The 19231-nt window shown below is 35.9% G+C and overlaps 3 protein-coding genes across 5 annotated transcripts; 2 read left to right on the top strand and 1 right to left on the bottom strand.

Moving 5' to 3' along the window:
* Positions 1 to 318: 318 nt before the first annotated feature.
* Positions 319 to 3847, bottom strand: LOC123006052 (ras-related protein Rap1). Of its 3 annotated transcripts, none has more exons than XM_044400199.1 (6): positions 3657 to 3847; positions 3392 to 3525; positions 2910 to 3122; positions 2725 to 2853; positions 1659 to 1811; positions 319 to 1603 (listed from the first exon to the last, which is right to left on the bottom strand). In XM_044400199.1, exons 3-6 carry the CDS (start codon positions 3090 to 3092, stop codon positions 1514 to 1516), a joined length of 555 nt encoding a protein of 184 aa, XP_044256134.1. In that variant the 5' UTR covers positions 3093 to 3122; positions 3392 to 3525; positions 3657 to 3847; the 3' UTR covers positions 319 to 1513. The 3 variants fall into 3 exon arrangements, with proteins under 3 accessions (XP_044256134.1, XP_044256136.1, XP_044256135.1); XM_044400201.1 differs by having other exon boundaries at positions 3392 to 3497; XM_044400200.1 differs by lacking the exon at positions 3392 to 3525.
* Positions 3848 to 9776: 5929 nt separating this feature from the next.
* On the top strand, positions 9777 to 14692 carry LOC123006785 (neuronal acetylcholine receptor subunit alpha-7-like). The gene is made up of 9 exons (XM_044401556.1): positions 9777 to 10450; positions 10736 to 10875; positions 10926 to 10970; positions 11271 to 11380; positions 11439 to 11619; positions 11673 to 11748; positions 11813 to 12204; positions 12273 to 12544; positions 12601 to 14692. Exons 1-9 carry the CDS (start codon positions 10357 to 10359, stop codon positions 12875 to 12877), a joined length of 1587 nt encoding a protein of 528 aa, XP_044257491.1. The 5' UTR covers positions 9777 to 10356; the 3' UTR covers positions 12878 to 14692.
* Positions 14693 to 15037: 345 nt separating this feature from the next.
* LOC123006836 (acetylcholine receptor subunit beta-like 1) lies at positions 15038 to 19128 on the top strand. Its single transcript, XM_044401668.1, has 10 exons — positions 15038 to 15357; positions 15630 to 15766; positions 15827 to 15871; positions 15928 to 16037; positions 16091 to 16181; positions 16235 to 16582; positions 16630 to 16823; positions 16883 to 17044; positions 17114 to 17348; positions 17398 to 19128. The coding sequence occupies exons 1-10, from the start codon at positions 15273 to 15275 to the stop codon at positions 17560 to 17562; spliced, it is 1572 nt and encodes a 523-aa protein (XP_044257603.1). The 5' UTR covers positions 15038 to 15272; the 3' UTR covers positions 17563 to 19128.
* The last annotated feature ends 103 nt before the right edge of the window (positions 19129 to 19231 follow it).

Here is a 19231-nt window from a genome sequence, read left to right as displayed (position 1 = left end):
ACAACCGAATGTGCTTCGAGTAAAATTGGTTGAAGATAATTATGTACAACGTCCTGTGTGAAATATTGTTTTAATAACTAAAAGTAAGCCCCCATTAGCAAAAATATCATATAGTTTTTGTGAAAACAGGAAGGATTGTAGGGTGGTATGGTACGTAAGGGAATTTGGAATATTGTGTTCAAAAGAAAATTTGTTTATCAAAAGCATATTGTCATTAATGATATATTTTTATGTACAAAAGTAGAATAGTAAAAAGGTATATCATATAATGTTGGTCAGAGTCGTCTTATATTACAAGGAACACTTATAGACAAGACGTTAAATATTGAATTTTAATTATATTTAGCGTCAATATTAGAATACATTAACATACATTTATATTAAAAAACAACAAGATTGATTTATACAATTTCTTTTTTAATTGCTTAATGGGAAGATATTTTCAACTGACACATATATCTGTGATTGGAATCTAAAAAAGTATCCGGTGAATTACAAAATATATAATATGTATATATTAACTATATTTTAAAATAATCTTTCAAAGAATTGGCAAGCGGTATTGCATTGCATTAAGTGATTTTTTGTTACCGCTGTTGTGCAAAAGGCAGGTGCGAAATAAGAGCATTTAACCTCCACGTACACAAAAGCTAATGAGAAAGTTATCACAATTTCCAATTTCAACACGTAATACTTGAAATCAGTTACAATACATAATCAAAATACAAATTCAGTTTAGTTTAAATAGAAGAAGTTTTGACTGTGGAAAAAAATGTTTCACATTAGATTGGCACCCGAGATGGAGCACCATCTCACAGAGCCTTAGTCTACCACACTGCTAACGGAGTAAGCACCACAGTCCTATGTAATAATATACTGTCGCGCTAAATCTACATCCATTTACAAGGACACCTAACACAAATAAAACTAGTACGTAATGAAGTAATCATATAGTCATATAAATATGTATATGTGGCTAGGCTAGCAATCGCATGAGAACATAGTGATGTTTATCGACAGATGGTCGTGCGAGAGCTTGAGTGCTTACTCCGGAACTACCACAATTAGTCATCCATGATGCAATGAGAAAGAACCCAACCTTACTAGGCTTATTCTATGTAGGAATATAAAACACCCTAAAACGCTGTGGTCAGAGAAGTATTGTCCCGTCACTAATGTTGGCTCAGAAATAGCACATACCACTGATTCACATATCGCTATCCCTATTTGACACCACAAATTGGCAGTAGATTTCAAAATACTCTATCACTAAATAGAATTGCATCTAGTCAATAACAACCTTGATTTTGGAAAAATTTAACTGACATATATTTTGTAATTAATTACAAATACAAATACTTAAATATTTAATAAAAAGAATATACAGGACTTTAACTACCCTTCACTGGAAGAAGCTCTCCTCGTCCGCACTTGCCTTCACGCTTACACACTTTGTCTTGCAATTGTCTTTGAAATCATTAAATGTACTTTTTGGTTCCAAATCATTACATTTTTATAGAAGCACACAAATCGGTTTCTTTTTCTGCTTTTGTTTCTTCTCAGGTGATTTTTTGTTGATTTGTCGAACTAGATCATAAAATATCTAAAACAAAACACATCGTAAAAAGCTACTAATTATCTACTCATGAAACACTTACATCAACAACATTTATTTTAGCTTTGGCAGAGGTTTCCATGAAGGCACAGTTGAACTGGCGCGATAGGTTGTTTCCTTGTTCTTTGCCTACCACTCTTTCCTCTTCCAGATCACACTTATTTCCCACTAACACCATTGGAACATCATCGGTATCCTAATAAACAAAAAAAAACTACAACGGATCCTAAACTAGTGCAAAGTTTCACAAACAAATTGTAACAAAAATATTCCTAATCAAACATACAAACTAAATATAATTAATGGCTGTTTGATGTGTATACTAATTAACATTAATTTTTTCAATGTAATTAATAAATAGTAACAACTGCCAGTACAACGATTCTAAACCAACCAGAAAACAATCTAATATTTTTTATATATTTTTTATTATTATAATAAAGTTTATTATTATAATATATTTTTTTATTATTTTTTATAGTAAGGCTGTCAAGATTTGAAAATTAAAAAAAAAAATTAAAAAAATAATATAGAAGCATTTAACCGGAAGTAGCACCACTGTCATTTATATTTGCATTATCAGTAGATTGTACTCTGTTTATCATTAAACGAAGCTTTTATGTAAATTTTGTTATGTCGAACACATATGTAAAAAAACGGCTGCAAATATAATACGTGCTGATCAATGACCTCTACCTACCACATGTGATGGAAATACAAAAAATGTAAAAATATAAGTTCTGAGTGGTAAAACTATTGCTTACATGTGTGAAGTGAACCTGAATGATTTAAAAATATATATAACAACGTGTTAATAGATGGAAGGGTGGAAATGAGTAATAAACCAGGTCAACTTTTCCAATATGTAGATTAGAAACATAGCATAAATAGTGATCAATCTCATATTGACCTTGGTTTTATTTTGATAATGAATGTAACATTGATATGGATTGATACATATGCAACATATTAAGTTTTAGCATCTACAATAGCCATGTTTATATAGAAAAATTGAAAGTACGTGTAACGTGAACTAAATAGTGACCTTAAAGGCAATTAGTCATACGTTTTAAAGTGTGTGTAATTAATTGCAATTAAACTGAATGTACCTTGACTCTGAGAATTTGTTCCCGGAGGTCTTGAAGATCATTAAATGTTGATTGTGCTGTAATTGAATAAACCAAAACAAAACCTTGGCCGTTTTTCATATATAAATCCCTCATCGCCGTGAATTGCTCCTAAAACAATTTTTATAAATGTAATATTTGATGATGGAATTTAGGGAAAACATTACTGTGCCTGCTGTATCCAAAATTTCAAGCATGCACTGTTGCCCATCAACTTCAACTTGTTTCCTATAACTATCTTCAATAGTAGGGTCGTATTTCTCAACGAAGATTCCTTGTACAAATTGCACGGTGAGTGCCGATTTTCCTACACCCCCAGAACCCAAGACAACGATCTTGTATTCACGCATTTTCCTTGTTGCACAAAAATGTCAGTCTATCTGTAATGAAAAACCGGTGAAGATAAGTTGTCAATTTCGGCGTGGTCGTTCGTGAGTAAGCGAAACTACGAAAGCGGCCTAATCTCGGTGGTTAGAATAAACCACGGTTAACCACAACCCAACAGGATGCTAACGCACATGGAGCAGACACCTAGTGATCAATCCATGCAGATTTGCGAACAACAACTCTACGAATCTGGGCGCTAATTAGGCGGGATTTTCCCCAAAACAACGGCTAGTGCCCCCTTGTCACAACTCAAAATACGTACATTGGGTTTCCAGCTCCTGGGGGGCCACCGCGATGCCGCTTCCGATCACAGATTCGTCCACTGCACTCAGTTTTCGGTTTTAACGTCAGAACGGGCCCGCAAACCACTTCAATTTACACTGTCATGGCTCAACGCTTCAACAAATACTCACTAGGTGAAACTATTTCAGTTTTTTACGGCATTGCCTTCCTTTTCAAGGATATTCTCATACTCTCAAGGGTGCTCGGGGAGTTGGGTGTGATTTACATGAAAATGGGAAACTTACCGTGGGCTAAACACCGTTATTTCAGGATCGGGCGATGCCGTTGGAAGTTGATGGTAGGTGTATTAGCTATAGGTATAGCTGTAGCTGCTGGCAATGGCAATTACTATGCTTCCCTGCTCCCTGCTCCCCGTACGTTTCACCAAACTTTAGATAGAAGCGCATGCCACCATGCCGCACCCGAGACAAGAACGGTCGATAAAACAGAAAAACACAACCTGTATTTACCACTCGCGACATAGGTGGCACCACCAAATATTCAAACCAATATATCAGCAGTCCCCAAAAGCTTTTCACAAAATCCTCAAAAAAATATTTTTATCATGATAACGACTTTAGATCCAAAAATAATAAATTCATTACTATTTTCGGAAAAACATTCTTTCACTGCTTTACAGTAAGCGTGTTTCATTAATATCTACAAGCATTAAGAAACAACAGTACCACACTAATTATACAGCCTGTCCCAGCGAGTTGAAAAAGTCCATTAGTGACCTTTAAATGGTAAAATTAAAAAAAAAATTGTATAGGACATTAATAGATACTAATTTAGTGCATCACTTAAAATTATTTTCAACTATACAGCATGTCTCAAAAATAAGTTACGATACAAACTTGTGTTTTTTTTTTAAATGAAACATTGTATGTTTCTTGGTATTTTTTAAAACAATGTTTTTACACTAAACTTTTATTAGTCGATTTCTCTTAGTTTCAGAAATAAGACGTTTCTTTTGACGAAAACATGCACTTTTTAAAAATTTATTACACAAAAACTAAGACAGCTAGAACAATTATTTTTTTACTTCTGCAAATTTAAAACTGTAGCAATTTTTTAGTGTTTTGCATTTGTAAAGATTAAAAAATGAAGAAGTTTGTTAAAAATTAAATAACTTAAAAAATTTAAATCGAACATCCTATTTTTTATTTTTGCATCTAATAGATTGATAAATTGTCTATCTAAAAAAAATAACTTTTATTGTCTAGAATTGATAAATGAAAATATATTTAACATTCAATATTAACTGTAGCAACAATGCCTATCAATATCTGGGCATTGCTGATACTATGGCAACCAAAGTAATTCCATCACGGATCACTTATTCGTTGATTTATCCAGAGATTGTAAAAGTCGTTATAAATACTGAAATTGAATTATTTTATTGTAAAAATAAAGAATAATGGATTCAGTTTAACACAAATGTGATTATTGAGTTATATTTCTTCCATCTCTTGTGCTACTGTGCACTTTTTGGCTACTGAAACAAGAGTATTTTTTTTAATGTTTAACGTTAAATTTTTTACTTTTTGATTATAAACACCTAAAAGTAAATAATTTTAGAAAGACAATTTAATAATCTTTTAAATGCAAAAACAATAAATAGGGTGTTTCATTTAAATTTTTTAAGTTACTGAACTTTTAATAAACGCCTTCATTTTTTTATCTTTGTAAATGCAACAGACTAAAAAATGTTACAACCTTATAGCTTGAACCTTCTTCTTTGCGGTAGTAAAAAAAATATTTCTAGATGTCTTAGTTTTTGTGTAATAAATTATTTAAATGTGCATGGTTTCGGCAAAAAAACCGTCTTATTTTTAAAACTAAGCAAAATCGACCAATCAAAGTTTAGCCTAAAAACATTGCCATAAAAATCTACATCCAAAAACGCTAAGAACAATTTGGTCTTTCATTAAAAAAAACACAAGTTTGTAATGTAACTTATTTTTGAGACACGCTGTATAGTTGAAAATAATTTTAGGCGATGGACTAGATTAGTATCTATCAACGTCCTATATGATTTTTTTAAATTTTACCATTTAAAGGTCACTAATGGATTTTTTCAACCCGCTGGGACAGCCTATATGTATAATCTGAAAAAAGTAATTTTTCTTTTATAGTCGAGTTATATCCTACATCTAAAAATAATAAAAAATGCCTAATTATAGGAAAATATACGCTCTTCTATCTTTAATAATAATTAAGTTATTGTCTTCTTCTAAAGAATGCTCAAAAAGTTGCGTACCAACTCAATGAAAGATAGTACCTACATTAAAATTATTGGCAATTAATAAATTTTAAATAAAATGGATGTAGCAAAGTTGTCTAACAATAACAAAAGCAATGTAATTTGATCAGCAGTAAGAATGAATCAAAATTAAATTAAAAAATTAATTTAAATTTAAGTAATAGTGTCGTCCCGTTTTTTAGCACTAGGATACCATCATGGTGTAATTTTTGTAGAAATTTGTAAAACATTTGGTAAACAAATTTGGTGATTTGGTGATGTTGATTCTAAACAACTTTTATTAATAATTTTTGTCGTGTTTGCCACATAAAAGGCACTTTACTTACTATATAGGAAAAAAGTTTGTTTTTGAAAATTTACAATACACATGATTTTTCAAGACTAAAATCATGTTAGAAATTAGTCTTTAACCAAGCAGGGTTAAACCTCAAAAAACTAAAAATAAATCTAAACATTTTTCTTTTACAAGAGTCGTTTCATCTATCTGGGGACACACTATATACACAAACGATAATTATTTGCTGTATTATAATTTGTTAAAAATTAAATATTGATAAACACAACTAAGTAGATACAAAAGCAATTGATATATGAAATTATCACTTAGAGTGAAACATAAGAAAATAATGTAAACTGGAGATCTTAAGAAAACATATAAGTTTGTAACTTGCTAGTATTATATTTTATTAAAAATAACTCTTAAATTTTCTTTTCTAATGTCTGCATTTACAGGTGCGCCAGAACTCGCGTAATACCAGGAACATGGAAAAAATGTTAAAAAAAATCTATCTATAAAAATGTGGAAGTTATGCACTTTGTTTCTATTTATTTCTGTTGGAAAAATAATTTTTACAGTTTTTTTGCTACAGGCTATTAAAAGAGAAAACAAGGAATCTGTATCCTAAATTGTAACTCTTTTTAATGTTATTTGTGGCTTTTATTAGTAAATTTTTTGTACCTTTACTAAATAATTATAAAAAAAAAACATATACAAGATCATCAGTATTATTAAAGACATAAAAAATGTCAAAGGTCAAAAAATAAATGTCATAATTTTGACAGATAGAATTTTTAAAATATTTTTTCCATGTTCCTAGTAATTTAGTTGAATTTTTTTTTGGGGCGAGTTCTGACACACGCTGTATGTATACTGAGCTAGTGCGTAACTTTTTGAGTCACCTGTACAACTGATCTTAAAAGTAAAAAGTAAATAGTTATTTTTTGATAAGAGCTCTAAACCAATTTATTTATTACTATTTATTTACATATTTAGCCATGTAATTTTGAATTTGCATAAATAAAGTTAGTGATTTGATTTGGTATTAAGGTTGTATTTTTTTTCACAAATGAAAATATCAACTTTAAAATTTATCAAGACAAAATACCGCAACCATAGATATATGTAGTCATAACGATTTCTTATTAAAGATATACAACCTACAGTCGCTGCTGCTTTCAATAGAAAAGTTTTTTTGATTAGTAATAAATGAGAATGACAAAATTATGAATCATTACGTCCACTCCTTCATTCTTGCTATTAAATGCATATTTTCATTCGTTCAAAGTCTAAAGTGTATTGCCACTATAGATATTGCAATCAACAGAAAAAAACGAATAGCAGAAACATTTTTCTTAAAATGGAAACAAATATTTAACGAATGAAATTAAGGTTTCATCAATTTTAATGGCTGCGTTTTATTGTGGAGTTTGACTCAGAAAAACCTTAATTTCATTCATCGATTCCCTGTATAAAATTATCATTTGTGTATAGGTACGCTTGCTGCAAACATATTCTATTAATTAATACTAATATTAATATTATTGTATAAAATTTAATGAAAAAAGTATTAAACCTGCTTACATACATTCCACAAAGTTTCATTATTTTTGGCTTAAATTAAGTAAATATTAATACAATTATAAAAATTGCAAGAATGAAAAATACCTGTTACCGTAAAATATGTGTTCATTAAAAGGAATAGAATCTCGATATCGTCCGTGAATAATGTAGGTAGTGTTAAGCATAACAAAAACGTGTCGTGATGAATGTTTAAACAAGAATTACGACTTTTATGAAATATGTACGTAGATTCAAAATTGATCACGTTTTATTGTATTATTTTTTTAACAGTGAAATAAAATGAAAATGTGTATTGAGAGCGAAATAAAACTGGAAATTTACATAAAAATGACGGCATCTCTAAATGAATCGAACGTTTATCTATCCCCAAATTTAATTTGATTAAAAGTTTCTACTCTAGGGTACCTATATGCATATGAAAAAATCACTTATACGGATCGAGCGTGTTGTGTTGTCTTCAATTTTTAATATATTTTTTAATACAACGTAGCGGGAAGACAGGAAAGGTTAATCTTATGGCTTAAACGGTTTTTAATTAATTTTTTTATAAGACGGATATTATCGTTCCATCTTATTTTCAATTCAGTGACTAGCGGAAATCAAAATGTCTTTAATTTCTCCAAGTGTCGATGGAAAAAATATTAGTTTCTTTCACAACTAGAGCCAGAATCTGATTGATTGTCTAATTTAAACTTCTTCATTAAATCATATTTCACTGGGAAATTAAGAGAAGAAAATGAATCTTGCGGCAGAATTTTGCCTTTATTATCCGGCAAAACGTCCGTAGAAAAGTGTAAAAATAAAAATACACAGAATAACTATAATTCATTTTGAAGCGCGAATTAGGTAAACATTTGAAAGTTTCTAAAATTAACTCTCATGAAAGCTGTTTCTATAGACAAATCGAGTCGAAATTCATTAAGCTTTAGACTAGCATTTGAATAAATTTCTAGAGAAATGTAATGATTCCGCAAAGCAAATCGAATATTCAACAAAGCGTCGCCGCAATTCAGCTTATGAATTCGGCATTATTTAAATTGTCGTAAACTCAAATGATCGAATTAAGCAAGATAATTGCGTAGAAATATTTACTGTTGCAAGTTTAGAAACATGCGCAAGTGGATTTTTCTACTCAAAGAATGTAATTCTAGAGATTGTCCATCTTTTCCAATCGACTCAGCTCTACTTTGAGGGAGCATCTTCAGCAAGACCAGTGTCTCTCGAAAAATATGCACCTTCGACTTATTCTTCAAATCGTTGACTTTGCTCCTCACTTCAACTTCTTCCATGACACTGTCCAGCACTCCTTACTTGCGCATTGGTCAAGTTTAAATTAACGTTCTCTGAAAAAAATTAGAAATATAAAATGCAAAGTTGATAACGCTCTTAATTTTCGCTCTTCACTAAGATAATAATCACGATAAAAATCATAAGTACTTTAACTCAGAGACACAATTACGCTTGGTCAAGGTCACGCGAGTGGACAAAAGACGTTGAAATATGGTTTATTATTCGTAGTCTATCAACCTTCATTTACAAAAATTACTTTTTTTATTATAAAAAAGAGTTATTAACGGTAATTACTTTTTACGGGTAGAGTGTAAATAATAATGTAAATAAAAAGTCAAAATACAAGAGATGGAGACAAAATTAGTTACCCGGCACCTCCACCATTTTTGACTAGTTACAATTTTCTATTTGTTCAATAGGAGAATCAATATCAATTACATAATTAATTTTTGTCGAATTAATAATAATTCTTGTTTGATAGTAGGATGGGTTGTTTAATCGAAGAAGCATGTTGACTTCCTGTAGTAGCAAATACAATTATATTGATTGTTGCAGGATGTAGATTATGGAATTTATTAAATTTATCACAATGAGGAGGATTTATAAATAAAGAGAATCTGACGTAACTGTCTTCCCATATTGGGCTTAATAAAAGACGTAACGTTCCCGAGTCACCAAGTGTTGCCTTTTATGATATTAATGAATGCAAACTCGAAGCTAGGCGTATATATTAGAGTAGAGCTGTCAAAGTATAGAAGCATGGATGAGTCTAAATGCAATAAGTGGTTGGTCCAGAAAAATAAAATAAAGTGCAGTTGAGTTGAGTTGAGAGAAATAGTAGTAGCGATGGCATTGGTAATGTCAATTTGTAAGTAGTGTGGAGTGTAGATCTTTGGGCGATCCCGTCACGCTGCGACAAGAATGTACACATGCGCCAACACTCATTGATCTGCAAGAACAGCATCCGTAAGAAGCTGCAACGTGCGTAAAGCCATTGAAGTGGAAGTATTATTAGGAATCAGGCGGTGACGAGGACAGTGAACTAGAAAAGCAGGCGCAAGGGTGGTTCGTGCGCGGTCCATGTGTCATACAGCATCCCTGCTGGTCTGGTTCGGGTTCGGGTTCGGGCAGTGGGCTCGCGGTAGCGCAGTAGCACTTTGGCGGAGGAGCATCCGACTCGCAATGGCTTTAGTATACGAATGTGCAAAGTAGGCACGAGCTAGTAAACATGAAGTAACTAAATCTAAACCATCTGTCGGTAAAACTAAACTATATGTATATACATGTGTATGTATAGTATCGTCAGTACTGTTATACATAGGTATATATGTATAAACGCTAAACTTAAACTCATGAACCGAACATTTAAACAAATTGTGTACTAATAAATAATGCTTTTAAGCTAAACCCAACTAAATAATAAACGATTCTAACATGAAACCGCAATAAACCAAAAACTAAACTCAAATCTAAACGATCGTTGGAACACAGCACTGGCGCGAGCTCTTTACTGCTAATATCGCTACCCATGGACAGTGGCATGCAGCAATGTCAATTCTACTGCGGTCCACGAGCACTGACGCTCTTTGTCCTTTTGCACATCTGCCTGTCGCTACCGAACGGTAGGATGTTTTGATCTTGGTCTTAGTCATGATTGTCCTACTTAGCTCAAACACCCTGCCCTTTTGTCGACCCTTGCCCAAGTACGATGAAACACCTAGCTTGAACTCTTAGCTTTTTGCTCTGCCAACCTAAATGTTTTTAAGTTAATTCAACATTGGGCCATATAATCCAACAGGAATTTAGCCATTCCGTCCTTCCTTGCTTGCTTTCTTACACATTTATATTCTTAGTTTGAATCAAGGTCATGACTGCAATTACTGCAATATGGGTTTACATGATTTTAGAATCTTTGGCGGGATACAACGAGAAGCGACTCCTTCACAAATTGCTTGACCATTACAACGTACTGGAACGACCGGTTGCCAACGAGTCGGACCCTTTGCAACTCAGTTTCGGTTTAACTTTAATGCAAATCATCGATGTGGTAGGTTGACAAAACCACTAACTTTCCGCGCATAATTCGAATAATTGCAGGACGAAAAAAACCAGCTGCTCGTTACTAACATTTGGCTGAAGTTGGTGAGTTGGTCGGTGGTTGTTTTTGTTTAGTATAATAGGAGGGTTGTTACTCGGAGTTTTATGTAGATATCGTTAGGGTGATTATGTAGTGGGTCCTTTGTGGCGGCGAACACAACACAATTCTGGTGTGCTCATGTGAGTTTGAGTTTTGAGAAGTGGAAATGTCAATGGCGATAAGTTGATCGGTGTGCGAATAATTTGACAATCGTTGAACGTGGGGGCGGGTCGCTCGCACCCTAACATCGGTTGACAGGTGGCCTATCACCTTCCAGATCAGCGATTTACGTTGGTCCGTTTCAGGAATGGAATGACATGAACTTGCGATGGAATGCATCCGAGTTTGGTGGCGTCAAGGACCTCCGCATACCTCCACATAGGTTGTGGAAGCCGGATGTTCTTATGTACAACAGGTAGGAAGGAGATAATATTGGAAACAGGATTATTTTGATTTTTTTATCTCGTGATTAGCGCCGATGAAGGATTCGACGGGACGTACCCCACAAATGTGGTTGTACGAAACAACGGCAGCTGTCTGTACGTGCCTCCCGGAATTTTTAAAAGCACTTGTAAAATAGACATCACGTGGTTTCCGTTCGACGACCAGCGATGCGAAATGAAATTTGGAAGTTGGACTTATGACGGATTACAAGTAAGTTTTTACATCGGTAGGCTATATCCGGTGGATGATTAACTCGATTTCAGCTCGATCTACAATTACAAGACGATGCGGGAGGGGATATCAGCAGCTTTATAACAAACGGCGAATGGGATTTGCTAGGTGAGCCACAGTCCAAAACTAATAACTCGAACACGACACGGATATTACAACTGGTTGATTTCAGGAGTTCCTGGCAAACGGAACGAAATCTACTATAATTGCTGCCCTGAGCCGTACATCGATATCACATTCGTCATTATTATTCGACGGCGGACACTCTACTACTTTTTTAACTTGATTGTACCGTGCGTGCTTATTGCTTCTATGGCGGTATTAGGATTCACTCTGCCTCCAGACTCCGGAGAGAAACTTTCATTAGGAGTCACGATTTTACTATCTTTGACGGTGTTTTTAAATATGGTTGCCGAAACGATGCCTGCTACCTCAGATGCAGTTCCACTGCTAGGCACCTACTTCAACTGCATCATGTTCATGGTGGCATCGTCGGTTGTCTCAACCATTCTTATACTCAATTATCACCATCGTAATGCTGACACACACGAAATGTCAGAATGGGTGGGTAAACAACAAATATAAAAAAAATAAAAAAAATTGTTACGCCTTATATTTCTCTGATTTCACAGATAAAGGTTGTTTTCCTGATTTGGTTACCATGGCTTCTACGTATGCACAGACCACACGGCACTTGTGAGTACGGGCAACAGCCAAGTCGACCCGCATCTGTGGCAACAGATCGCAAACCGCTGCACTTTCAAGACGTGGAGTTGAAAGAGCGTTCTTCCAAAAGTTTGCTTGCGAACGTGTTAGACATAGACGACGATTTTAGACACAACCATCGCGGTGGCGGAACTCCGACGCCTCTACCGACAGCCACCTTCTTCCGAACAGTCTACAGGTAATTGACTCTGAAGAAAATTGAAATAATTGTTATTCAATTGTTTTCATTTTTAGGCAAAACGAAGACAACGGAAACGGAGGTCGACTCCACGAATCGCTCGTGTCGAACCACTCTTGTCTAAGTGCAGATTACGAGCTGGCGTTGATCTTGAAAGAAATTCGTTTCATCACCGACCAGCTGCGTAAGGAAGACGAGGCCGCGGACATCACCAGAGATTGGAAATTCGCGGCCATGGTGGTCGACAGACTGTGCCTTATTATATTCACTCTGTTCACGATCATCGCCACGTTAGCAGTGCTGTTCTCAGCACCTCACATCATCGTATCGTAGCTACCCCGACCCTGGCTCCTCGCAAGACTTTCCCTGAAGCTAGATCAAATAGCTGCTACTGATGATTTCCATCACGGATGGGCGTTTAGTCTTCTATATGCCGTATCCGTATCGATCCCGACGCTCGCGCCACCAAAACCCATCAATAGTTGGCAGTCGTTTTATACGGAAATTTGGTTTTGTATCGTGTTCTTTAGGGTATTAACACAATCATACTGTGATAAATCAAGTTAAATGTTGAGTTAGTCAGACGAGATCGTGAATTGGCGTTGGGGCTGAACGGAGCAGAGCGAAGCGTTTCGCAGCGTTTCACTTTCCTTGGACTATGATAAGGACAACAGGCCAATGGAGATTGGAGACTCACAATTCGTCTCTTGTTTGGTTGTTTCTGACTCCGAAAGAACCCGTGCCATTTGCGAACCCGACAATAGTAACGTGCAATGTTTTGTCCGCGAAGAGAGGGACACGATTGTTTCTGTCGCTGTTCCCCACTTCGTATTGTTACTTGACACATTGTTAATGGCGTTTTATATTGTATGACGTGTAGAACTATATTTTTCTCGTGGAATTTGAAATAATTTAATTAATAATTATTAAAAAATTCATTATTAAAATTTATAAAAGAAACAAAAACGAAATGTTGATATGATTAGAGTAATTCGGATGAAGTTTTAGAAACCGCTTCATCTTTTTTTATATTTTGTCCGTCTACCATGCTACGTAGGATGTAACTGTCATCTATGGACTTCTCTATCCTGTACATACAGAACCTAACGTAGGAGCATAGCTGGTGAAAAAGCACTTGAAATTCTAACATATCCTTTCAAAGTCATGTAACGTACAGAGTCGTGTATAAAAAATACTCATGTCTCTAGTGGGAAAACGTCGTGCGTGTTTCCGGTGTTGCAAAAGTCGCGCAAAGGTGCCTGCTTTTCATTGAAAACACTTTTTTCTCAAATTGTTTGTAAAAAAATTCATTCAATATCCGGACTCCTCGTCGAATGAAGGAAGTTGCTCAAATAATATTAAAACGCCGAAAATTTTGACATTGACTCTTAATCGAGTCCGGGAGTCCGGATAATAAAACCGCGCGCGGATTGTGTCGCTGGAGAAACAAACAAATCGCAACAATACATCGCCAACGTTCTTCCACTGTCAAGCAAGACAATATCTCGTCAGTTAGGGCTATAATTCTTATTCTTAGTCTTTATTTACATCTTAATATAGCAAAAGAATGAGGTAAATACCGAAACCATTGCGAGTGCGAGTCCTTATCCGTTTATATTTTAGGTTTTAGGCAAATTAATGAATGACGAATGGCAGTTTGATTGTTATCGTTGATTACGCAATGGCGGAAACGCTTAGCGTCATCTATCTCTCTTAATGGCTTAAAGAAAACGGAATGGTGTCTTCGCATGGTGGCCACTTAAAGGCCACTGTACGAAACCACAAGACAGCGTGCAAATCTCTTTCGATGATATACATAATTATAAGTAATAAATCTCGCGTTCCATTGTTATATAAATAAGTACTTCCCAGAGAACTATTATTCACTAAAAATGCTAATCGGATTAAACACTATTTTAAAGAAACTCGACAATCCATTATTGGTCGCTAATTAACGACACGAGAGGGCCTTTGGGACAGCAGAAGATCCGGCTGTCGGTTGAGTTTGCGACCGGTAAAATAGCCGTTCGTCACAACCTCAATCGCATCAAAGCGACAAGTACTGTTTTCTACCGAAATTGTTGTAAATTGTATCACAATGGATTGTACTTTGTTAAATGAATTTCAATTAAACTTGCAAATGCAAAAGTTGTCTTGTTTCATTTCGAATGATGAATCTTTTGAATGAGCCCTATTCCCTCAAAAGTGCGCTAAATTTTTGGCATCGCTCGCGAAGAATCTTTTGAAATTGTCGACGGTTGTGACACATTCCTGGAATGACAAACTCCCCGGATTTATCAAACAAGTCGAAGACCAAGAGAATAAGTGTCGTGCCGACGCTTCTGACGTCGCGACGGCCAAGACGCATGCTTAATATCCTTTCACCGGTCGATAATAAGGTGGGAAGGTGCACGGATTGGTGGAGAGACTGGTCCTGCGCCCCGATGCCTGCCATCTAGTCACGATAGTGATAATTATTTCCGAGGGGGTGGTGTCGCGCTACGTCCACGCTGACTTTCTCAGAATGAGTCGGAGCGTGTGTGCGTACCCTTGTTTAAAACGTTGAGTGAAAGAGATGTTGCGTCGGAAACAGGATGTTAGGTACGTGTAAAGAACGTCCAAGTCCGGGAAGCGGAAACACGATCCTAGTGGCTCCAACGTCCGCCCAGGCCATGGACTTGAGCTGCCGCGCCAGATCTCGATGATCCTGTAAGCATCCTCGAGTGCCATGCACCACCTTACAATGTGGACCTGGACCGCCACAGCGGCTCATCTGCTGACTCTGCTCTTCATCTCGTGTCTCATCCTCATAGGTGAGTGCGGAAGGCCGCCACTGCCGCCGCCGGCACACCCACTGCCATGCTGAGTGACATGTAAACACAGCCCCTCCCCTCTGACGATTGTTTCAAACAAAGGATTCTTACTTACTTCAACGACTGCAACGCGAGTTTATCACTACGAATTATATACAAACATTGAAATTTCGCATTTTATATTATGCGCATGAAACATGACGACTATTCGACGATTTAACGGCTCTAACTACACCCACATTCATTTTTTTTTTCTTTTCCATTTTTCTTAGGCAAATGTTCCGAAGATGAAGAACGATTAGTTCGAGACCTCTTCAGAGGGTACAATAAGCTGATACGCCCCGTTCAAAACATGACGGAAAAAGTTGACGTCAGATTTGGCCTAGCTTTCGTTCAGCTCATTAACGTGGTACGTTTCCAACATCCCTACATTTTCTTCCTTTCTAATTCAGTACTTTCACGCTTCCAGAACGAAAAAAATCAAATCATGAAGTCGAACGTCTGGCTGAGATTGGTGAGTAGATCCGTCGTTATCATGCATAATTTGTAAATCGCTTTCGTATGTGTTAGGTATGGAACGACTATCAGCTTCAGTGGGATGAAGCTGATTACGGAGGAATTGCCGTACTCAGGTTACCGCCCGACAAAGTATGGAAACCTGATATAGTTTTATTCAATAAGTAAATTCCATTTGGCAAAAAGGGAAAGCAATACTAATTTTTAATGCTTTTAGTGCTGACGGCAACTACGAAGTGAGATACAAGTCTAATGTGTTAATTTACCCCAATGGCGAGGTGTTGTGGGTACCGCCCGCAATTTATCAGGTGTGAACATAAATTGTGTCCGCAGTGTTGAATTTTAATGCATTCTCTTGTAGAGTTCTTGTACTATAGACGTCACATATTTTCCGTTTGACCAACAGACTTGTATTATGAAGTTTGGGTCTTGGACTTTCAACGGTGATCAAGTGTCACTGGCGTTATACAATAACAAAAATTTCGTAGACCTGTCAGATTACTGGAAATCTGGAACGTGGGACATTATTGAAGTGCCCGCCTACCTCAATATATATGAGGGTAACCACCCCACAGAAACTGATATCACGTTTTATATTATCATACGACGCAAGACTCTATTTTATACAGTCAATTTAATACTTCCTACAGTACTCATCTCGTTCCTTTGTGTACTTGTCTTTTATTTACCAGCAGAAGCCGGGGAAAAGGTATTCTCAATTTTTTCCTATGCCCTTGATGATTTACCTTCTTTTAGGTGACGTTGGGTATTAGTATTTTACTGTCACTTGTAGTATTTTTGTTGCTCGTTTCAAAAATCCTGCCACCAACTTCGCTTGTGTTACCGCTCATTGCAAAATATCTACTTTTCACATTTATCATGAACACCGTTAGTATTCTCGTTACGGTAGTAATAATCAATTGGAATTTCAGAGGGCCTAGAACACACAGGTTAAGTATTTAACCGAAATTGATTCGGTAGGGAATTTATAAATGTGGTTTATGTTTAGGATGCCTTCGTGGATCCGTTCTGTTTTCCTCAATTATTTACCGGCTATGTTGCTAATGAAGCGACCGCGAAAAACACGATTGCGATGGATGATGGAAATGCCTGGAATGGGTGTGCCACCTCACCCTTACGGCTCTCCAGCAGATATTCCCAAACATATAAGGTAAAAATCAAATGACGCATTCACATTCAATTTAAGTGACGTGATAATAATTATCCAAAATCTGTTTAGTTCTATTGAATCCCAAAGTAAAGTCGAAGTTATGGAATTGTCCGATTTACATCATCCGAATTGTAAAATTAATCGAAAATTAAATTCGGACCTGGGTGTAGGTGTAGGATCTGAGAGTTGTCGAAGAGAAAGCGAAAGCTCCGATTCTATTCTTTTATCACCGGAAGCGTCGAAAGCAACGGAAGCTGTTGAATTTATCGCAGAACATTTACGCAACGAAGATCTTTATATTCAAGTGAGTAAAAAAAATCGGTGTTGGTGATTTTAAAAAAAGTTGCTTTCAGACAAGAGAAGATTGGAAGTACGTGGCTATGGTGATAGACAGACTCCAATTATATATGTTCTTTATTGTAACCACAGCTGGTACGGTGGGGATCCTCATGGATGCACCTCACATCTTCGAATACGTAGATCAAGACAGAATCATCGAAATTTACCGCGGCAAATAAAACCTTGGCTTTCATCATCGCTGGCTAACAAATCATGTGGCTTCCATGTGAGAACCGCAAAGGCCTACCGGTTTGGTGTTCGGTAAATAGTGACTGGGGCAATGTGACAATTTTGAAAGTCCGGCCCGAATTATTTTTATTTTTTGAGACACTGCAGCGCCAACGCTTGGTGATTGTTATATAATAATAAACACACGACGTACGAAAATGATTATTTTGTTCCTTATATCGCCGAGTGACAATCGTTATGATTCCGCGTGTGCTAGAGATAAAGAAGGCCTGACATATAAAAAACAAACACATGGTGTATTATCGATATAGTTTCGTTGTAGTGTCACGTTTGGATGATGGCTGATTCTAGGTCTAGCCGATCTTACGTACACTGAGAATCAGTTGTTAACGGTGGCAAAGATTCGAATCCGTAGACAGCTCAATTGCCAGATGATAAGTCAACCGGAGCCCTCACACATTACTGGTCAGACCGTTAGTTAATGTCGATGCGGATTTGTTTCGACAAAACGACTACCATCATAACGAACACACCACCCTTTATCGAGGACAATAGACCCGTGCGCGAGCTCCAGCGACATCAGTCAAATATTAACACTGTCGTATGTTTAGATTAGAGTAGAATGGATGAGACTGGGCAGTGTTATACTGTAATGTGCTGCATAACGTCGTGTCGGCGGCCTGGTTTACCTGAAACAGTCCAGACTCCAGACTTCAGAGTCCAACTGAAAAATCCCTTAACTATTAGTTAGCATAGTTGCGCAGGCCCTCGACAGCAGACAGCCCGATAGGATAGCCGTTGACACCAACTCCTTGTACTTGTACATACATACATACGAACATGACTCTAATCAAGCACTTTTTTCCCCACGTTACATTATTTCTTTTATGTTTTGTTCTACTATTGTTATTGTTACTACAAGAATTCAAACTCATTTTTTGATAGGCCTACTTTCACATTTATTTCATTTTAACTAAACGTAAAAAATTGCTCAAATTCAGATGTGTATGCAGTCATCAAACATTCAATAGACCCTTAAATAAATGTTATAAATATGTACAGTAATACAGTAATGTGATTGATCACTATAGGCACGTCTTTGATTAATTACTCCATTCATTTTTGACTTATTTTGTTTGGAATTTCGATGAAACAATATTAAAATGTCACTATTTCATTAAATAATTAAAAGTTATTATTCTTCGGTCAGGTTTGATGCATGGATGTTTATATTACTGAATGGTCTTCCAAAGTTTTAATATTGTTTTTTTGAAATTTTAATACACGCGTTTGCGACACACTTTTTTACGAAACTATTATATACGCAATAACGGGTCATAGCTGTACATTAGTTAGCTACACGTGCTAATAGTTATCAGATGTAAAATAACGTTGTTACTGATAGTTACTAATATAGGAATCTGTACCGTATAGCACTGCCTGCCCGTGTTTCAGCACATAATCGCTTGGAACACTTATTGACTATTTAATACAATAAATAATCATTTACCTGTTATAATGTTAATGTACCAGACAGATGCATTTACAATAAAAATACGCAGAATAATTGTTACCACTTGTTTTCATTTCTCGTCCCTAAACAACTTCATTGCTAAACCAACAGCAACTGGGCTACTTTAATAGCTTATGAACTTATGA

Source organism: Tribolium madens, unplaced genomic scaffold, assembly GCF_015345945.1.
Source record: "Tribolium madens isolate multiple individuals breed KSU strain unplaced genomic scaffold, Tmad_KSU_1.1 Scaffold_2;HRSCAF=44;Tcas5.2_LGX, whole genome shotgun sequence".
Lineage (NCBI taxonomy): Eukaryota > Metazoa > Arthropoda > Insecta > Coleoptera > Tenebrionidae > Tribolium > Tribolium madens.
This window is presented reverse-complemented; position numbering and strand designations above follow the sequence as displayed.

Excerpts from the sequence above, each read along its gene's own strand:
- LOC123006052 (XM_044400199.1), bottom strand. The coding sequence starts at position 3,092 with ATGCGTGAATACAAGATCGTTGTCTTGGGTTCTGGGGGTGTAGGAAAA. Across the intron at positions 2,854-2,909 it reads TTTTGGATACAGCAGGCACA|GAGCAATTCACGGCGATGAG; the intron begins GTAATGTTTTCC and ends AAATTGTTTTAG. Across the intron at positions 1,812-2,724 it reads AACAAATTCTCAGAGTCAAG|GATACCGATGATGTTCCAAT; the intron begins GTACATTCAGTT and ends TTTGTTTATTAG.
- LOC123006785 (XM_044401556.1), top strand. The coding sequence starts at position 10,357 with ATGGACAGTGGCATGCAGCAATGTCAATTCTACTGCGGTCCACGAGCA. Across the intron at positions 10,451-10,735 it reads CTGCCTGTCGCTACCGAACG|AATCTTTGGCGGGATACAAC; the intron begins GTAGGATGTTTT and ends ACATGATTTTAG. Across the intron at positions 10,971-11,270 it reads CTAACATTTGGCTGAAGTTG|GAATGGAATGACATGAACTT; the intron begins GTGAGTTGGTCG and ends GGTCCGTTTCAG.
- LOC123006836 (XM_044401668.1), top strand. The coding sequence starts at position 15,273 with ATGCACCACCTTACAATGTGGACCTGGACCGCCACAGCGGCTCATCTG. Across the intron at positions 16,182-16,234 it reads TACCGCCCGCAATTTATCAG|AGTTCTTGTACTATAGACGT; the intron begins GTGTGAACATAA and ends ATTCTCTTGTAG. Across the intron at positions 16,824-16,882 it reads AGAGGGCCTAGAACACACAG|GATGCCTTCGTGGATCCGTT; the intron begins GTTAAGTATTTA and ends GTTTATGTTTAG.